Genomic DNA, 20,057 nt, shown 5'->3' with positions numbered 1-20,057 from the left:
ATAGTCCAACTATTCTGAGATCAGCTTTCACTACATCTTTCTAAATCTGCCTCATTCCTCCACCACTGCTGGATCCTTACATTTAGATTGCTTGGCATCGCTTTATAAACTGTCATCTTCCATGTGTATCACATGACTATGCCATCACTGTTTTCTCTCTTGCATACAAATGATTCCTGTTATCTCTTCTTTTTTCACTGTCAATTTGGCTTTACATTCATATACAGTAACATTATATGCAATGGAGTATGTTTATGCATTTCTTTCCAGTCTTCACACATATTCTATATTCAATTCTTATGTTTCACAATAATGAAGTATTACAAAATTACATTTTGCACACAGATGTCTTACAGTCAGAAAAAAAAATCCCTTTCCTGCAACCAGAAGTAAACTGTTTACACAACATTCTTAATCTTGGTCACCTATCAAATCTTAATCTTGGTCAAACTATCAAATATATTTATGAAGTCTTCTAAGCAGTTATTTCACAAGTGCTCTGAGTACTAATAACTACAATAACAATTCCTATCACCCCAGTCCCCTTTTCTTATATATATATATATATATATATATATATATATATATATATATTTATTTATAATTGATATAAACCATTGCTAAAGATCTCAAGGTTTCAGAAAGTACCATCAAAAGAGTTGTTTATGAAAACATCTGGTACAAATTGTATGTGTGTTGTATGAGTTGGAGTCAGATTAAATTAAATGCATTGAGAGAGAATCATTTGATCCATGCAAAATGCTTGCTAAACAAGTTAAAATACCAAGAGGCTGGAATACTTTCGTTTTCCTTTGATGAGAAAAATCTTTGATCAGTACCAAAAGGTAAATGGAAGGAATGACAGTTATGCAGAGACTGAACAAGGTTCCAACTGTCATGCATACTAAGTTCTCAGCAACTGTGATGGTTTTGGGAGCTGTCAGCAATGAGAGAGATATTGTGCCTCCTTTTTTATTCACAGGGCTTAAGAGCCAATGCTGATATCTACTCAGAGGTGTTAGAGAAAGTTTTGAGGCCCTGGATAGACAGAGTACACAACAGAAGACCATACATCTTCCAGCAAGACTCTGCTTCATTTCATAAGGCAATAACAACCCAAGCATGAATGTGTGCCAATCTCCAAGACTATGTTCTCTCAATGACATGGCCTCCTAGCTTACCAGATCTTAATCCACAGGACTATTACAAATGGAGCATACTCAAGAGGGAGGTCAATCAACACCTTTATAACATCACACAATTTCTCAAGTTTGCCATAACCAGTACTATGTCCAAAATTAATAATGATCATCTGATTTGGGTATGTCAAGGTTTCCAACCTCATACTGAAGCAGCCATTGATACTACTGGTGGATTCATTAGATAGGTGTGATAAAAGGATTCTCAAGATTATTTATATCAATTTGTTTTCAAATATAGTTTTTCTTTGATGAACTATGAGCCTTTTTCTAAATTCAAAGAAATGACCTCAAAAAATTGATGCACCCTGTAAAGCGTGCACACACATTATTGGTTTATTTTAAGACTGCTTTTCCATGTTGACATGAGTTGCATAAAGACTGTTACGGCATTATTTTATGGCTCGATACCCTTTCTGTTGACAATCCCCACCTGTTTTTCAAATAAGGGATTTTTGCATTCCACCAATCATCATAAATGAAAAGAGCAGAGCCACAAGATATAAACTTTACAGAGGATGTAAACATAGCAACACCATTTTTGCTCACACAATTTCATGTGAAGACATGTAGAATGTAAACACTTAAAAACACATGCTAGCATGCATACACAAACATGTATATGATGGGCTTCCAAACAGTTTCCTTGAACAAAGTTTACTCATAAGGCATTAAACCTGATGGTGTATATATATAAAAAATGTTACATGGCCAATATGCTACAAACTGGTTACAGTTTTGCTTGCATCTATTACCTGACCTTATATTGAGAGAGAGAGATGTATACACAGACAAAGCTATATATGCTTATTGTAGTTAAACAATGACTGAAAAATTAACTGTGTTGTATTCTTTTCTGTGATCAGTAGGCACCATTCCCCAAGAATACAAGAATGCTACAGTTATTCATGTGTTTAAGAAGAAAAGTAGTGGCAGTTACAGAGGTATTTCTATCCTGTCAAATGCTGACAAAACTTTGGCAAGAATACACCTGAATTGCTCCTGTTGCTATCTCACCACTAACAATTTCCTATTAGAAAGCCAATGTAGGTTTTGTCATAAAAGGGTACTGTTGGCATGATCTTTGCAGTAAGACAGATCTAGAAGTGTATAGAACAGAATCAGGCTCTCTTGTGCGTAACATCTGTTCATAACACTAATGCATTTAAGTCAGTGTGTTGTGATGGGTTGAGGAGAATCAAAGACCACCAATTTCAGGATGGCATACTAGCAAGTGTTATGAGCAATGGAGATATATTTTTTTCATTTTATGCTACAAATGTTGTGGAAACTGTATCATGAAAATTGTTTGTAAACAATTGTCCAGATACAATTACTTGTAAATAATCATTCGAAAAACTGTTATTCGAAATAAATATCATTTGTGTACTTGATTTTTTAATTTTATCATTTTTGTTTAAATAAAATAAAAAATTTAGAATAATTAACATTTTGTATAATTGTCCTTTTGAATAATTTTCATTCATACAATTTTCTATTCAAATAAATATTTTTTGAATAATTGTTTCTGAACAATTATTTTAGAACAATGTTCCCATAATTGTGGAAATAGTGTTGTATCTCAGCATCTACTCTTTTCAACATTATATTTTCTGTGATACTGCTAGGGGCCTGCTGAACACTTCTATCTGGATTGACGTTAGGTACTGATCTGATGACAAACTGTGTAGTCCTCACAGATTGCAGGTAAAAACAAAAGTTAGCCTACAAAGTGTTTGTGAATTGCTGTTTGTAGACAATTGTGGATTGCTTATGCCATATGAGTCCAGCATGGAAGCAAAAGTCCATCAATTCTCAAGGTCCTGCAACAACTTTGGCTTTATTATCAGCGTATGCGCAAACACACACACACACACACACATATATATATATATATATATATATATATATATATATATATAAATACATATGTAGAGAGAGAGAGAATTGTCTCTGGCTAGATTGATTTAACACATACCCATGCATATCAAAATCATATAAATTAAGGAAGAAAACATATTGATATAACCACATTTTTCAGTTCAGTCTTATTCCAGGAGGTGCACACTGAGCATATTCTGAACTGGTTCATGCAGTACTTCTGCTTATGCATGCATACACACACACACACATAAAGAGGTTCAGAGGTGGATGGAGAGATAAAAAGTTGGGAACAAGCAAAAAATGCTCAAAAAAGGAAGCAGTTTACTGCCGTGTTCTTCAGATCTGGAAACTCCCAACTTTAATAATTTCTCACATAACTAATCAATTTACTTACTTTAACTGTATGTGATTTATGATTCTCTGACCATAATCATATTGATTACCTGTGCCTTATTTTAGCACATTGTTCTCATCTTAATTATTTTAATATTATTTTTATCTAGGTGTTTTCCTATATCCTTTTCATCATCATATTAAAAGCAGCACTAGTCTACAAATATATAGTCATAAACTTTCACCTCTTTGAAGATTTCTTCTGTTCTTCACTTTTTATCTCTCCATCTTTAGTATATAAATATATATATAATAGATTACTCTGTTCCTGATCTGTCATTATTTGTGGCTATATCTGTTAACAATAGCTTTAATCTTCAGGAACTAATAAGTCAGTCTTTATCTATAGTTCTCCCACTTGAGTGTATCTCTGATAACCTTCTGTTTATAACTTATTTCTTTGCCTTCTATATCCTTCCCTCCTTATATTAGGTCATCCCATAATTAATGCATTTTTTATACTTCTTTTATTTTTCAAAATTAAGATAAAGTTCTTTCTTAATCTAAAATATGCTCTCCTTCATTTTCTACAATACTCTTTCATCTATCTAGTAGACTTTCAAGGCCCCTCTTCCAAAATTCACTTGTCCCTGACAAAAAAGTACTCCTCCAGTACTGTTCTGACCTTGTCTACAGAATCCATATTTTTTCTGTCCAAATGATTTCGAAAACTGCGGAATAAAGGATATCAGAGGGGGCAAAGTCCAGCAAATGTGGAGGGTGGGACATTGTTTCCCATTCAAACTGGTCCAGCCTTTGAAATGTCATCCTTGCTGTATGTGGCTGAGCATTATTATCCTGATGGAAGAACAACTTTTATCTTGAAACCAAAGATGGTCGTTTTACTTCTAGAGCTGACTTAAACCGCTCAAGCTGCTCACAGTAGATCTCCCTTGTTATCATTTGGTTTGGGCTTAAAAGTTCAAGGTGGACTAAACCTTTCATATCCCACCAAAAGAATAACAGCACCTTAAATGAGTGAAGACCTTCTTTAGCCTGAGATGCTGGTGTTTCTCCTTTCCCTACCCACTGTCTTTGGCGCTTAACATTTTTATAGAGAACCTAATTCTTGTCACCAGTCACTATTCGTTCCCCCACCCCCCAAAAAGAAGGTGACAGCAAAGAAGAACACATATTCACTCTCTGTGTGCGACTAGACTCAGAAAGTTTGCGAAGAACTCACTGACTCAATTTGTTGAGTTTTCCCATGGCATGCTGGTGTCGCTGAGTGGTTGAATGACCAAATCCAAGCTTTTTTGCTAGTTCCTCAACAGTTACGATGGTATTTTGTCTCTCCAGGGTTTTCAGGATGTCCTTGTCAAGCTCTAAAGATCTGGGACAAGGCTCATCTTCTAGGCTGTAAGCTTCCAGCTCAAAATTTCTGGAACCACTGTTGACATTGTCTTAAGTTTATTGTCCAATCACCATAAACTGAATTAATATTCCTTGGACCTTCTGTTGCCTTGTTGTCTTTAGTGAACTCCTAAAGCAAAATATGCTGAATATGCTCCTTTGTCACTTCCATTATAGCTTTGAAAAAATAACTGTTAAAATCGAACTGCATTCTTCAAAATTTGCACTAAGAATAAGGACAAGGTAAAATTACTACCTGCTTTTATAGCAAGGTGATGCAGGTAGTTTATCCCATCCCCTTCCAACTTTTAGTTCATGCAATTGAAAGAAGAAAAAAAACACATAATTTATGGGATGACTGAATATTTAAAAGACTAAATTTTGCTATGAAAACCAGTATCTAGTTTGATGCTATCTTTGTAACAAAATCCCAAGAAATAATCAGTAGAACTTTCCTTTAATACTGTATGAACATTAATTAATATGTATAACCTACTGTGTTGATTAATGTAAAAAAATTCCACTGATAATTGATACAATCATCACTGATTAAAAAATGTAATACTGTCATCTTCAATCTTTTTGTTTGTTTAGAACATAAATATAGAATACAAATATTTTATGATGAATGTACCAGCTTCAAAATTAGTACTTTTCCTAGGATTTACAGTCTCTCTGCGATGTCATTTGGATTTACAGAATACTTTTTCTGATTTTCTTGCCCATACATTTGGAGTGCTGACTTGGTATTTGTCTGAATTTCCTAAATCCTTATTCCCTCTAGTACACACACATGTATATATGCTGTGTATATAGTGTATGTATATACTCAGAATGTGGGTGTGAACAAGGATGACAGATTCATGCTCTATAATGACACTTTCAAGAAACAGGTTATAACAATTTTCAATGTATTTGGCCTCTGTATGAAGGTGTTATGTCAAATTTAAGCTTCCTGGATATAACAATTTACCTAGTCTCTGTGGCCACAGGAGTCATCCAAATACAGCAAACTCCACAAATACAGGAAAAAGACAGTATGGTCACAGATGGGATGTTTTTAATCATAAATCTGGTTGATCTGCACTAGAGGTAACCAACAATGACAAAAAGAATACCCCGTCCTAACTGATAAACACCACATAACTAAATCTATAGTGTCTTATAGTCTCTGATGACCTTTCATGGCAACAATGCAATAATTATATTAACAAAGCAGTATTCTTAAGGATAGATTTTCACATTAGAATATGAAAAGGTTTTATATCAAAATAGTTGCTGACTTTCCTCAAGTCGTAGGTTTATCTCCCTTTAGAGCAGTGCTCCGCAACCTATTTCCCCTTGCGGTACACATATATTCTTTTCAAAATTTGACAGCACACCTCAACTAAAAACATATCTAAAAGTAGAGGGGAAAAAATTATATTCAGGTTACACTGTGGCATACCTAGCATCATCTTGTGGAACACCAGTGTGCTGTGATATACTGGTTGCAGAGCATTGCTTTAGAATACTGACACCATGAGGCATCCATCCACCCATTCAGCCATACATACAGATGCATATTTATATATATATATATATATATATATATATATATCTCCAGCACTGTATTACCTTCACCTCTAGCCTAAGCAAAATTAATTAAATTTTTTGGGCTCACAAAGTAAAAGCAAGGCCATGTAGGGGTCGGCATCTTCACTATCTCGTCCGGCAGCTTATTCCACGAATTCGCAACCCGGATGAGAAAGCCCCTCTCCTTCGATTGAGATGAAATCGTTGCAGATAGAGCTTTTTGGAGTGACCCCGCAGCCCACACTCTGGAGCAGGAGTGAAGAACAGCTCTTTCGAGAGGTTACACTTTCCACTTATGATGTTGCGAGCGAGAATGAGATCACCATGGAGGCGGCGTTTATCGAGAGAATAAAGGTCAAGTGTCTTCAGCCTTTCTTCATAGGACAAATGCTTGAGACCAAGAACCATGCAGGTAGCCAGCTTCCAAACTCTTTCGAGATGATGTATGTCACCAATGATGAAGGTCACCAAATATTCTCTTACCAGAGCACTACAATCACAAGCATAATAAGTTTCTGTATTGTTCACTTGTATTTTGTATTACTATTCCAACAGTCTCTTTTTCTGTGGAATTTAAAATTTTTTACCATGCACCTCTCCACATCCTACTCATCCTTGCTGTTGTAATCATTTTACCCCAAAACTGCATCTCCCGAAAACATTTTCTCAATATATTCAACTTACACTAAATAGTGACCAACAGATTTAAAGAATTTCAAGCTAGACAGCAACAGTCATATCAATCAACACTGCTTGGAAGGGATTGCAAAAAGTCACATTCACTGTTCTTGCTCATTAAATCAAATAATGAAAAATACACACATGCAGAGGATTGGGTTTGGTGTCATAGGTGAAGAACTTTTAACCTAAAGATTCTGTGCAGAAAACCCGAAAGCAACAAACATTGAACTGGTCTTTAATTATATTAATAAAATATTTTTAACCAGTTGAGAAGCAAGAACTAGATTAATATGCATCATTGGAGAGAGTAGGATAAAGTATTGGTGTGTGTGATGGGTTGAGACTGGTAAATATATTTGGTTCAAAAACTAATTCTTATTAAAAAAAACAAAAAAAAACAAAACAAAACAAAGTTAATGAAAAAAGCAATATAGTTACCATGGGCATGCTGTTGGAGGATTCCTCCATGATATCCGGGCTCTGTTTGCAGGTTGTCCCCACTTCGGAGGTGCCATTTGGCTTCAACGTATCGGTACGTGTAGTCATTTTTCATAGTAAACCCGTTTCATACAACACTAATACGTGAAGATCTGCAAAAAAGAAAAAGAAACAATTCAAAAGATGAATACCAGCAACAAAACAATAGGCATATAAACAGTAAATAGTAACAATGTAAACCTTATATATATATATATATATATATATATATATATAGGCGTAGGAGTGGCTGTGTGGTAAGTAGCTTGCTTACCAACCACATGGTTTCGGGTTCAGTCACACTGCATGGCATCTTGGGCAAGTGTCTTCTACTATAGCTTTGGGCTGACCAAAGCCTTGTGAGTGGATTTGGTAGATGGAAACTGAAAGAAGCCTGTCGTATATATGTAAATGTACATATACATATATATATATATGTGTGTGTGTGTGTGTGTGTGTGTCTATGTTTGTCCCCCAACATTGCTTGACAACTGATGGTGGGTTGTTTACATCTTAGCGGTTCAGCAAAAGAGACCGATAGAATAAGTACTAGGCTTACAATTCACTCGACTAAAGGCGGTGCTCCAGCATGGCCACAGTCAAATGACTGAAACAAGTAAAAGAGTAAAGAGTAAGAGTATATATATATATATATATATATATATATATATATATATATATATATAGGATAAATCATTATTAGCATGGGTTGGACAGCTTGAGAGGATCCAATGGGTCCAAGGAGTGCACTGTGCTCAAAAGTCAGCTTTGTTATGGTTTCTACAGCTGAATGCCCTTCTTAATGCCAACCACTCTACAGAGTGTACCAAGTACTTTTTTTCATGCCACAGGCACTAGTGAGGTTGCCATGCAGTTTTCAAGGTTATGCATCAGTAGGGAATTTGGGTGGTTTTATGTTGGGAGATAATGGGTTAGAGCATGAGAGAAGAGAGGAAATAGAAAAGGTTCTCATTGTAGAGGATCTGCATAACTGCTCACATTTAGAAGCAGGAGAATGAATAATCAGTAGTAGTTGCAAAGAGATACATAGTGGTGATTAGGTATCTTTTCAAGGTAAGTGGAAGTGAGTGAGGACAGAGGAACTAGGAGTGTGGGTGAGTGAGAGTTTGCAAAAGTGTATGAGGGAGTAAGAGATGGTGGCATAGGAGAGGGGAAGAAAGTTAGGTAACAATGTAAAAACTGAGTAGATTCGAAAAATGAATAAGGGGTGGAGAATGAACACTGATGCAGGAGTTGAGGAAGATAGAGGGATGCAAAAGAGAATATTGGGTAAAAGGGGGATAGCAGCAGGACAGTAATGATGATACAATTAGAGGGGAATGATAAGGGAGAAGAGATGGCTAGTTGTATAAGCTGGAGTGGGAAGAAGGGAGAGAAAGATAGATAGAGAGAGAGAGAGAGAGAGAGAGAGAGAGAGAGAGAGAGAGAGAGAGAAAAGCAGGTGTAGTGTATGGCTCAGTGAGGGTGGAAAATTCTCAATGTTTTTATTTTATTTAAAACACAGAATCATATATCAGTTCATTTCTATGTAAGAACCATTGAATAACCTCTTATAATATTTTATATCAGATGATCACTAATAACTATTAAACAAACTTCTTGTAATAACAGTTGATCACTATGTAATAACTCATTAATTAAATAATCTTTTGCAATAATACATATCAGCTGGTCAATATGTAATAACCCTTTCTCACCTGGTATATGCTATCAAAATATGTATATAATATTCAAATTCTATTCAGCTATTAAATCCATCTTTTAAGATAGCGAAATAGGAAAATCATTAGAGCATTGCAGTATGTCTTCTGGCTCTTTACATTCTGAGTTCAAATCCTGCAAAAACCAACTTTGCCTTTTATCCCACTAGAGGCAATAAAATAAAGTACCAGTCATATAATGAGGTTGGTGGTATCAACTAATATCCTCCTCTCAAAATTACTGACTTTATGCCTAAATTAGGAACAATTAAATCCACTTTAGCTTGTCTCAATGCATAAGCATTATAACAGCTCTTATGGCTAGTTGGCCAAAATTGAGCTACATATATGTTCAAATATTTCATTAACGAAAAAAAAAAGTAAAGAAAAGAATGTATGTCAATCAACATTTTAAATCTGCTTCTCCACACTTGCATGGGTCAGATTGGTGACCAATCATCTCAGCTCTTGTCACAGTTCCCTGTCATCTGATATCTACAGCAACAGATAAAATTACCATGTTTTCTTTTGATCTGATTTTTATAACTGGATGCTCTTTCCTTACCAAACACTTTACAACACAAAACTGACTGCATTTCATCAAGCCACTGATGCTACACATAATCAGTTTTTGCTTGAAGTTACAGATTACTGATCTTCTAGACTGGTTGCTAACACTGCTGCCAACACAGTCCACATTTCCACCATTGATTACTTCTTTTTTTTTTGTTTTTGGCTTGGATTTTACAGTTGAAAATCCTTCCTATCACCAGCTACTTTAAAGCATAAACTGAAGACAATTTATTGTGCCATCTGCACCAGAGATGTCTGTGCTCTCTTAGATGGGTTACTTTGGCTGCAGTTTGCAAAACTTACATTTCCCATGTCAATGTAGAGAAATTGATCACTATATAATTTTACTAATAGTAGAGACCATTAACAACAAAGCTAATGTGAGAAATTTTGTTCAGTGTAGCCGCCATAGCAAATCCACACCATTTTTTTTATGTGTGAGATTTTAAAATGCCATACTTTACAATAAAGATAGGATAGACAGGCAGAAAAACATTATTGATATGATTTATCTGATCAACTTTCTCTGCAATAGTAAGACAGAGTGACCAAATCTACTCAACAAAAGCACTAGTAATGTCAACAAACAGCAATAATTAGAAGAACAGCAATGTCAATCATCGATGTTATTGTAGTGAAGAAGAACATTTCGGAATACTGGAGATAAAAGATATTAGGCCAGATGTCTAGGGTGTTCTGACCTTCAATTTCCTCCAGGAATAGTGTGCCCATTATCCAAATGATATGCTATGGCTTCTGAGAAACTTGGCTGCTATTTCCAACAGATGTATAGAGATTTCTTCATTGGCTTCAGTGACTTTAGTGAACCAACATAATAGTATCATCGATCATATGAGATGCAGTTACCCAATATCATAACCTGAGTTGTAGTTATAGTTATTTGCTAGGGTGGACTTACATTATAGCATCAGTCCTAATTGCTACAGTAAGCTGACACCATGGCAATGGTCCTAGCAGTCAATGTGGACTGACATCCTTATCACTAATCATAATGGCTCATATACACTGAAACATAGCATCAGTAACCAGCTACTAAGGAGGATATAAATCAGAGCTTTAATCATTACTCTGATTTATATCAGTAGGATGGCATCATAATAGCAGTCATAGTTTCATAGAGACGCCCTATACATATATACATCAACAGGTATAAAGTTCAGCTTCACACCGTATGCAAGTAAAAACTTGGAGACGTAAATACAATACACAAAAACAATAACATGTTTTGAGACACCAAAACACACACACACACTAATAAGCATACTTAAACACACTGATACATGTACCCAATCAGTATGTTCAAATACACGCATGTATACACATGCATAATCTATAAATTAAGATACTTTTGAAACTATTTGCTTTGACAGTGAATAATTTAAAAGTGGGTGTGTTGAATGGGGCAGTTCTGATTGAGTAGATTTATGATCAAAGATAGTTCAGCTAAGGCCATTCTGTCTTTTCTGAAGTGTAGAGAAGTCAGGACTATATTATCCAAAGTACAATTCTAAGATGGTATTGTAAGGCGGTGAACTGGCAGAAACGTTAGCACACCAGGCGAAATGCTTAGCGGTGTTTCGTCTGCTGCTATGTTATGAGTTCAAATTTCGCCGGGGTCAACTTTGCCTTTCATCCTTTCGGGGTCGATTAAATAAGTACCAGTTACGCACTGAGGTCGATATAATCGACTCAATCCGTTTATTTGTCCTCCCTGTGTTTAGCCCCTTGTGGGTAGTAAAGAAATAGGTATTGTGTATTTCAAGGGGAGTTTAATTGGTATTTCTAGCAAGTAAAGCATACATAAAGAGGTTCCAACTTGTGGTGGTTTTGGAGGTAGCGTTAGTTGTTGTATGCTGTGATGATGATAGTAATGGTATTAGGGTTAGATAGAGCAGTGATGGTGGCAATGTGGAGTATTATAAGTAAATAAATTACAATAACTGTGTGAGGTATTAGTAAGTAGGGTAGTAGCATACCTTGGTAGATAGTAAGAATAAAGAAGAGCTCTAGAGGCATCAATAGATAACAAAGATAGTGAGACAGACAAAGATGAGTGAAAGTGGGAAATAAAGGACACACAAATCTCCCCTCATGTATGCACACGCTCACACACACACTGGAAAAGAAAGAAAAATTGACAGAAAGGTAGGGAAATGAAGTAAAGTAATAAGAAAATGTGAGAGAGAAAGAGAAAGTGAGAGTAAATTAGACTTTTAGCAATTTACATAAAATGTGTTTCTCCATGGTAACAAGATGAATTTAAAGCTGGAATTGTATTGGTAATTGTGAAGGTTGCAATAAACAATTCTATAACCACACTTGCTGGACATTAATCTTTAGATTGATGGTTCAATAGTTTTATAACAAGAACAGATGGCTGTTGCTGGTATTAATATCAACTCTTAGTAAATAAACAGTAAACTGGTTGCTGATAACAGCTGGTATTGACTTACTGGTAAACACCAGATCACTTCACCAACAGTTGATATTGGTCAATGGTTGTTCATGGTATGAAACAGTAGACAGTGTTATGATGGTGGGAGTGAGTCTTGTAATAAAGTGGATGGTTGGAACTTAGTCTCCATGGTAATGTGCACCTGAGTCAAGTTGATCTGATAGATTCCATCCTTCTCCAAACTACATCACAGGGGAGTATTTTGAGGTCTGCATTGCAAGTTAGCAAAAAATTTGTCAGTTACATGGTGTTCACTATTGACACTAACACCAATAACAACTCTAGGACATGAATGGTAGATGGCAGTTATTTTCATTCATGCAGTGTGTTCCACTTTACCATTCCTCTATTCATAGTCAATACAGTAAGTACTAGCCATAAAGTTTGTGACCATAAGTTTGTGAAAGAAATCAATTCTGCTTTGTTCCATATCCTTTCTACTAAAGGCACAAGGCCTGAAATTTTGAGGAAGGGGACTAGTCATTACATTGACCCCAGTGTTTCACTGGTACTTAATTTATCAACCCCGAAAAGTATGAAAGGCAAAGTCAACTTTGGTAGAATTTGAACTCAAAATGTAGCGATAAACAAAATACTGCTAAGTGTTTTGTCCAGCATGCTAACAATTCTGTCAGTTTGTAGCCTTATATAGATTTATCTCCATATTATATCTATTCACAGCTAGATGGTTGACTAATTTACAACCAAGCTTTTAGCCATACATACAATAGTTTTGAATACTCTATATGAGAAACTCATCTCCAGCCACACATAATTCTGTACAGAACAAATGTTGCAATGGACTTTTTTCCTAAAACCATCACTTTCTCAGTTTTCTCATTGGTGTATACATCCTTCACCAATAAACACACACACATATATATATACATACACATGTTGGGCTTCAACACAATTTCCACCTACCAAGTTGTACTCAGAAGGTATTGGTCAACTATAGGTTTTGGTAGAGAAGCTTGCCCATGGTAATGAGCACTGGGAGTGAATGTGTGTTTGAGAAAGTAAAAAACTTCATCATCATCATCGTTTAAAGTCCGTTTTCCATGCTAGCACGGGTTGGATGGTTCGACTGGGGTCTGGAAGCCAGGAGGCTGCACCAGGCTCCAGTCTGATCTGGCAGTGATTCTACAGCTAGCGAAGTATGCACCCAGTCTTGACCATCTCATAGCTCCTGGAATAACGTTACCAACTGATATACAGAATTATGTTAAACATGGTTTAATGTAGAAAAAAATCATGTAGAATTTATAAAAACAGAGCTTTGTAGTGGATGTTTGATGAATTACTAATATCCAGGATGAATTAACAGTGTGTGTAGGACAGGCGTGAAAAGTGTTTCTCCTCACAATCACTGGCAATCTTTCTTGATCTTACATATCACAACATATCAAACGCTGTATTCCAATTGCTGACTCTTTACAAAGGTCAAGTGATATATCTACAATGGATTACTGCTCTGATATCTGTGACTATGCTGCTGCTGCTGCTACACACATAAACATCCAAGACCATGTCCAAAAGAAAGACACCCAACTGATTTACTTGGAATTACTAATGCATTTTCAATCTCATATATATAAGTAGTTCTTAGAGCTATTTCGTATCTATTTCTAGCATGTGGCACTATTCATTAGAGCCCTTATTATTATATTTCTAGAATTACACTGAACTGCAAAAGAAACGGGATTTTTTCAAATATCATTTTTATATAGTAAATTCTGTAAATTTATTTCAGGGATGTAAGTGTAAATATTTCAAGACATGCTGGTTTATGGGTGAGTCCTGTGGGTGGCAGTCGCAAACAATTGTCATGAAAACTGGAAATGCTTGTGCATCTCATGGAGGTTATGGGTATAAAGGTCAACTTGAACTGCATTTCTGGGATTCATAATTTGGATGCATCAGGTATGACTCGATTGACAGCAGTGCAGAGAGAAAAAGCTAGTGGATGATTGCAAGCAGGGCAGCATGCCCTGGTTGTTGCAAAAGCTTACAATGTCCATCTCAACACCATCTATAGCCTGCAAACAGCGATACAATGACACCAAAAGCACTGCAGACCATGTCCACAGAGGGCACCCCAGGTGTCCACACCCAGGCAGGATCGCTTCCTTCACCGGCAACACCTCCATAATCGCTTCAGACTGGTCAGTGTGACAGCTCATGAGACTATTGACACTGGACAGCAACCCATCGGCGACGACACGGTACAACGTCAACTGGCCACCAACGACCTGCATTGCCGTCATCCTGCCACCACCAGGAATGACTATAGTAGGCTACACAGCACCGACATTGGTGGCATCAACAGTGGAGGTCAATAGTATTCTCTGATGAGAGCCTGGACTGTGTTTTCACCTTGGATGGCAGAGTGACGGTGTAGCATAGGAGGGGTGAACACTACAGAGACACATGTGTCATGGAGAGAGACATGTGGGGTGGCCAAAGCATCATGATGTGGGGAGCTATAGGCCTGAATTAGAGAATCGGGCCCCATGTCTACTAAAATGCTGGGGCTGGCAGAGGGAACGCTGCCTCCTATAGGCCAGGGTCACTATGGACTTCCTGCGTTAGCACAATATCAGAACCATGCTGTAGCCAGCTCTCAACCCAGATTTAAACCCAAATGAACACCTGTGGGGTGAAATCCAGAGACAGCTGAACCAGGTGGTCCCAAGGCCAACAGCTTGTGTGGAACTGGAGGCAGTGTTCCTCAAGGTGTGGGCACAGGTGCCAATGGCTTCTGTGAAGGATTTTTATTATTACTAATAAAGAAATTATTATTATAAAGGTGGCCATCCTTTCAGGGTCGATAATTAAGTACCAGCTGCGTACTGGATCAATGTAATAATTGACTAGCCCCCTCTCCCAAATTTCAGGCCTTCTGCCTATAGTAGAAAGGATTATTGTAAAGGTAGCGAGCTAGCAGAATGGTTAACATGCCAGGTGAAATGCTTAGTGGTATTTTGCTTGTCACTATGTTCTAAGTTCAAATTCCGCCGAGGTCGACTCTGCCTTTCATCCTTTTGGAGGTCAGTAAAATAAGTACCAGTAGAAGACTGGTGTTGATGTAATGAACTCATCTCCTCTCCCAAAATTGCTGCCCTTGTAACAAAATTTATTATTATTATGGACAGTGGATTGTAAGAATCATGAGAGTGTCTGACAAAATGCATTGCTGTGTTTGTTCTAGCTCTTTGAATCCATATCTTACTGAGATTAAATTTGCCATCCATCCTTCTGGGTTGATAAAATAAAGAACCAGCCAAACTTTAGGAGGCATGGTAGCGGAATCATTATACCATTAAAAAGATTGCTTTGCAGTACTTGTTCCAATTCTTTACATTTTGAGTTCAAATCCTATTGCAATCAACTTAGCTGTTTATCCTCCGAAGAGTCGATAGATAAAGTAAGGTTCCAGTTAAGTATTGGAGCTAATGCTATCTACTAACCCATTTCATCTCAAAACTGCTGGCCTTGTGCCTAAATCAGAAAATAATAAATATTGTTGCTTTCCTTATATATATATGCTATAGAAAACTGAACATCATATAGTGTGCTAAGCCACATATGCGCCGACTAAAGCCGTTTCAAATGTGGCCTAATTTTTTTTTTCTTTTCAAATATCGTGGATTTATCGAGGACTACGTTATTCAAAGTGCCGTGGAAGAAAAAAATGAATAAAAGAAAGAAAAGCATACGGATGGTTTGAATACCTTTAGTCACATGCCTGCTTTAAATAACGTAATTCTGGATAAATACACTTTGTTATTTATCAGAAATCGATTTGGCTGCTATTTCTAGAAGCCAAATTCTTTTACAATGATAATCATTGGAAAGACACAATTTTCATAACGCACCGTTAAAATGAAATGTCCCCGCCTCCCTACTCCACCCTTATTATGTTTCCAGTGCAAGAGTGTGTCATTCAGCTTTACTCGTTTTGTTTTCATCAGCAAGCAAAATTTTCGAGCTTTAAGCAACGGAGGATGATATGAGTACAACAAGAGTTGACTCCCTTAGATCGACTGAACTAATTGGTCAGAAGTACCGCTGGAAATCTACAGCTATTTCTACTGGGATTATTAATTAATTAATTAAAAAGAAACCGTGAGTGAGTGATAGGTGTCAACAGTCACACACCAACTTCGTGAATAAAACGATATGGCGATCCTTCGGTATAGGTACCGTAAATACCGAAAGTGGCTTTGTTTACATTTCTGAAGATAACAGAAACGCTTTTCTTCCACCCCTAACCCTACCCCCCCATATATATATATATATATATATATATATATATATATATATATAATATATATATATATATATATATATATATATAAAAACCCACTTTCTTGAAATGTATCCGGTACTTCCGGTACCTATACCGAAGTTACGCCAACGATATTGATTTCCATCAGCGATACAAGCTAAACACAGTCCTATATTTTGAGGGAAGATGTAGTTGATAAGATTAACTCTAGTTATTATTCACCCAGTACTTTATTTCTATCAACAAGATTTGAGCAACCAATAAATGTAAAGGAGCCACGGCTAAAATACTGCTAAATATTTTGTTCGCTGTTGCATCAAATCTTACTGTCTACCCGTCTAACAACAATAACGAAGATTTCTGAACATAAACATAAGAGCACAACGAACAGCGTAATATGTAAGGGATAGTGATGCAGTTATTAGTTTGACCCCAGTACTTAGGTGATGAAAGACAAAGTCAACTTCGGCAAGAATTCAGAAAGCAAACGGATGTAATTAAATACTGAAAAGGCATTATTGGGCCTGCCTCATTACTGACTGCCTCGATATCGCGTCCCGCTCGCTGCTCTGTGATGCAACGTTCATGTGTGTACACAACAGACACACGGCATCCCTTCTCTTTATCCCTCTCCTACGCGTGCACAAGCAAAATCATCAGTCGGTTTGACCTTGTTAATTAAGCAGTTAAACATAATAGACATGTGTTTTCCTGTACCATATTAACTGAGCTTCTAAATTCTTTTGAACGGAATGAACGACAGTTGTATGTGTGAACAGAAGACATACGATATTAACATTCTTATGCGCACACACACACACACACAGGCACACGAATAATACTGGATATTTTTTTTTTTTTTTTGGTACTAGACCCCGCCAGTCGATCCCTCGGGTTTATTGCAAACAAGAAATTATAACGTGCATGCCTTTTAAAAAAATTATTATTATTAGCAACGTGACTGATTTCAGAGCGAAACCGAGTTTTAAAATAAGACTTGTGCAGTAATCTTTCGTTTAATGTACATATAATGCCGGACAATAAAGTGAACGGAAATCAATTATGAAACATTTCTACGGTAAATCAGTCTTGATTTCGATGAAAGTTCTCTCATATCATATATCTTAGAAAATAATCTCATGTAACTCTTCAAGTTGGATAGAGATTATCTGAAGTCATTTACTTTTGATGAAACTCCATGTTCTTCCTATTCGTATGCCGTATGCAACGTCGCATCACTGGAATCAACGAAAGGAAAACTGGTTTACCGTGTAATGACTTGGCCGCTGTTTTCCTTTTACTTTGCTATTTGTTATATGTATATACAACGGAAGATCGTCTCTCAGGCTCACCAATAACTTTTAGTTAACTGTATAACAATATAAAATGTTCCTTACTTATTTAAAAAGCCTGATTTGATTTAATGAGAATGGTTAGCAGTACAGTGTCTTGAATATAGAAAGTAGTAATAATCAGATTCGTACAACCAATCTTATTTATGCGAAAAAATAAGTTCAGTTAATGCACGACAAGTTTAATGTACCGAAACAGAAAAAGGACGACGTGGTTATTATTTTTTTTTCGCCCTTTTAAAGCATAGCCAGGCTCGTGGGCCCGGTTTCAATGGCGTATGTGGTCCCCAGCTGGACGGGACGCCAGTCCATCGCAGCGTTACTCATTTTTGCCAGCTGAGTGGACTGGAGCAACGTGAAATGAAGTGTTTTGCTCAAGAACACAACGCGTCGCATGGTCCAGGAATCGAAACCACAATCACTAAACCACGCGCCTCCACGGTTATTAATTAGCTCCCGACAAAATGTAGTCTGTTCATTTAATGTTGCCATTAAATTCGACTATTGAAATTTGTTTAATTTAAAGAGCATTTAATCTCGGAAGTATTCTAGTTATTGGGTAACTAAAAAGTTGAAGTAACTAACTATTTAGTGTGAAACCCGTAGACTACACGACGTTTGCTACTGAGTTAATGCGGCACCGGTCATTGGAATTAACGCACCAATACAATATAGAAAGTGAAGGTATTTAATTAACCCTTAGGAAGTCTAATTTTATTTAAGAAAGGTCTCGTAGGAATTATTGAAGTTATTACAAAGAATGTGGGCATGGAAAAATCAAAACCATCAATTATATCTTGGTCACGGTATTAATATAGATTGAGGATGAAAGGGATAAACAACGACCTCCACAAGATTGTGAAGACGCATGCATTGCCGGCTGATTGCAAAGATCACTTAGTAATCATAAAGTCCCACATGTGATTACACTGCGCGGCGACTAAGACAGATCTCTTTGATCATGGAAGCCTTTTGCTTGAAACTGGGTAGACAAACTGTGTAAAAATGTGTAGTGTACTCGTTATGTTCTTGGTTTATTTAAGCAAAATGATCAAAGAATGAGTTCTTAGAAAAGTTGAAGAGTGCTTTCCATCTGATAACATTTTTTTTTTTTTGCAAATGGTAGAATCTTACCGTTATTTTATTTCTTCGAAAGTATGTACTGAAGTTTGTTACTTTAACACAGAAACGTACCAATGTTTTGTTATTGTTTTGTTCAGTTACTTCAGATTACCTGATCGTGTAGATCTTTGACTAAAGCTAAAGAATTCCTGCCGTTACCATTCTGCCTACGACAAAATGATAATTCCTTTCTTCAGACGGTTAGTAGAGTATGATTCAAAGGATATTTTGCATCCATTTCTATTAGGTCAAACGACCATAGTGTATCTCATCGCTTAAAGTTCTACGGAAGAATCTCAACAATATACTGTTTTCTGTTTAGACAAATAATTTTTGAACCATACTAAAAAATTACGTTAAGTTTCCAATAGTTTAAGCATTTGAAATAATTTTTGGTGGGATGTCAAAGGCTATATCCAAATAAATAGCATCAATATAGAAATCCTAATCAAATAAAGTAATCTATGCAGGCTTTTTACTCATTAAGTCATGTTGAAGTTTGGAAATTAAATTTGATTCAAATATTCAAACAATTTTTTCATATAATAGATTCTATTACTTTATAACATAAAACTCAACAAACAAAGTAGTAACTTTTAACTGAATTTTGTGAGTATTTTGTGAATTGGAGTGACTTTCAAAAACTTCTACATATCAGATTATTTTATTTATTTGAAATAATATCTAAATGTGTTACAGAAATGTTCGGCAATGCAATACATAATTTGCTTATTTTAAAAACGCCAAAGGAATATCATCAATTCTTGGAGCAGACTGATACCCTAGTCTATCAACTCCAAAGGTGTGACAGTTGATTTTTCATCAGGTGCAACAGTAATCATCATCATTTAATGTCCGTTGTCCATGCTGACATGGGTTGGACAGTTTCACCAGGGCTGCAACAGACTCCAGTCTCATTTGGCATGGTTTATACGGCTGCATGCCCTTCCTAACGCCAAC

General features: G+C 36.3%; 1 protein-coding gene across 4 annotated transcripts in view; it reads right to left on the bottom strand.

Moving 5' to 3' along the window:
* Positions 1 to 20,057, bottom strand: part of LOC115232418 (vitamin D3 receptor) — an 822,423-nt gene that overhangs the window by 52,194 nt on the left and 750,172 nt on the right. For all 4 annotated transcript variants that reach the window (XM_036514413.1, XM_029802282.2, XM_029802281.2 and 1 more), the window contains one exon: positions 7,524 to 7,675. In XM_036514413.1, coding sequence (XP_036370306.1) covers positions 7,524 to 7,631 — 108 coding nt within the window. In that variant the 5' untranslated portion in view covers positions 7,632 to 7,675. The remainder of the gene's footprint in view (positions 1 to 7,523; positions 7,676 to 20,057) is intronic.

This window comes from Octopus sinensis, linkage group LG2 (assembly GCF_006345805.1).
Source record: "Octopus sinensis linkage group LG2, ASM634580v1, whole genome shotgun sequence".
Classification (NCBI taxonomy): Eukaryota; Metazoa; Mollusca; class Cephalopoda; order Octopoda; family Octopodidae; genus Octopus; species Octopus sinensis.
Note: the sequence above shows the minus strand (reverse complement) of the source record. Positions and strands in the feature narration are given on the sequence as shown.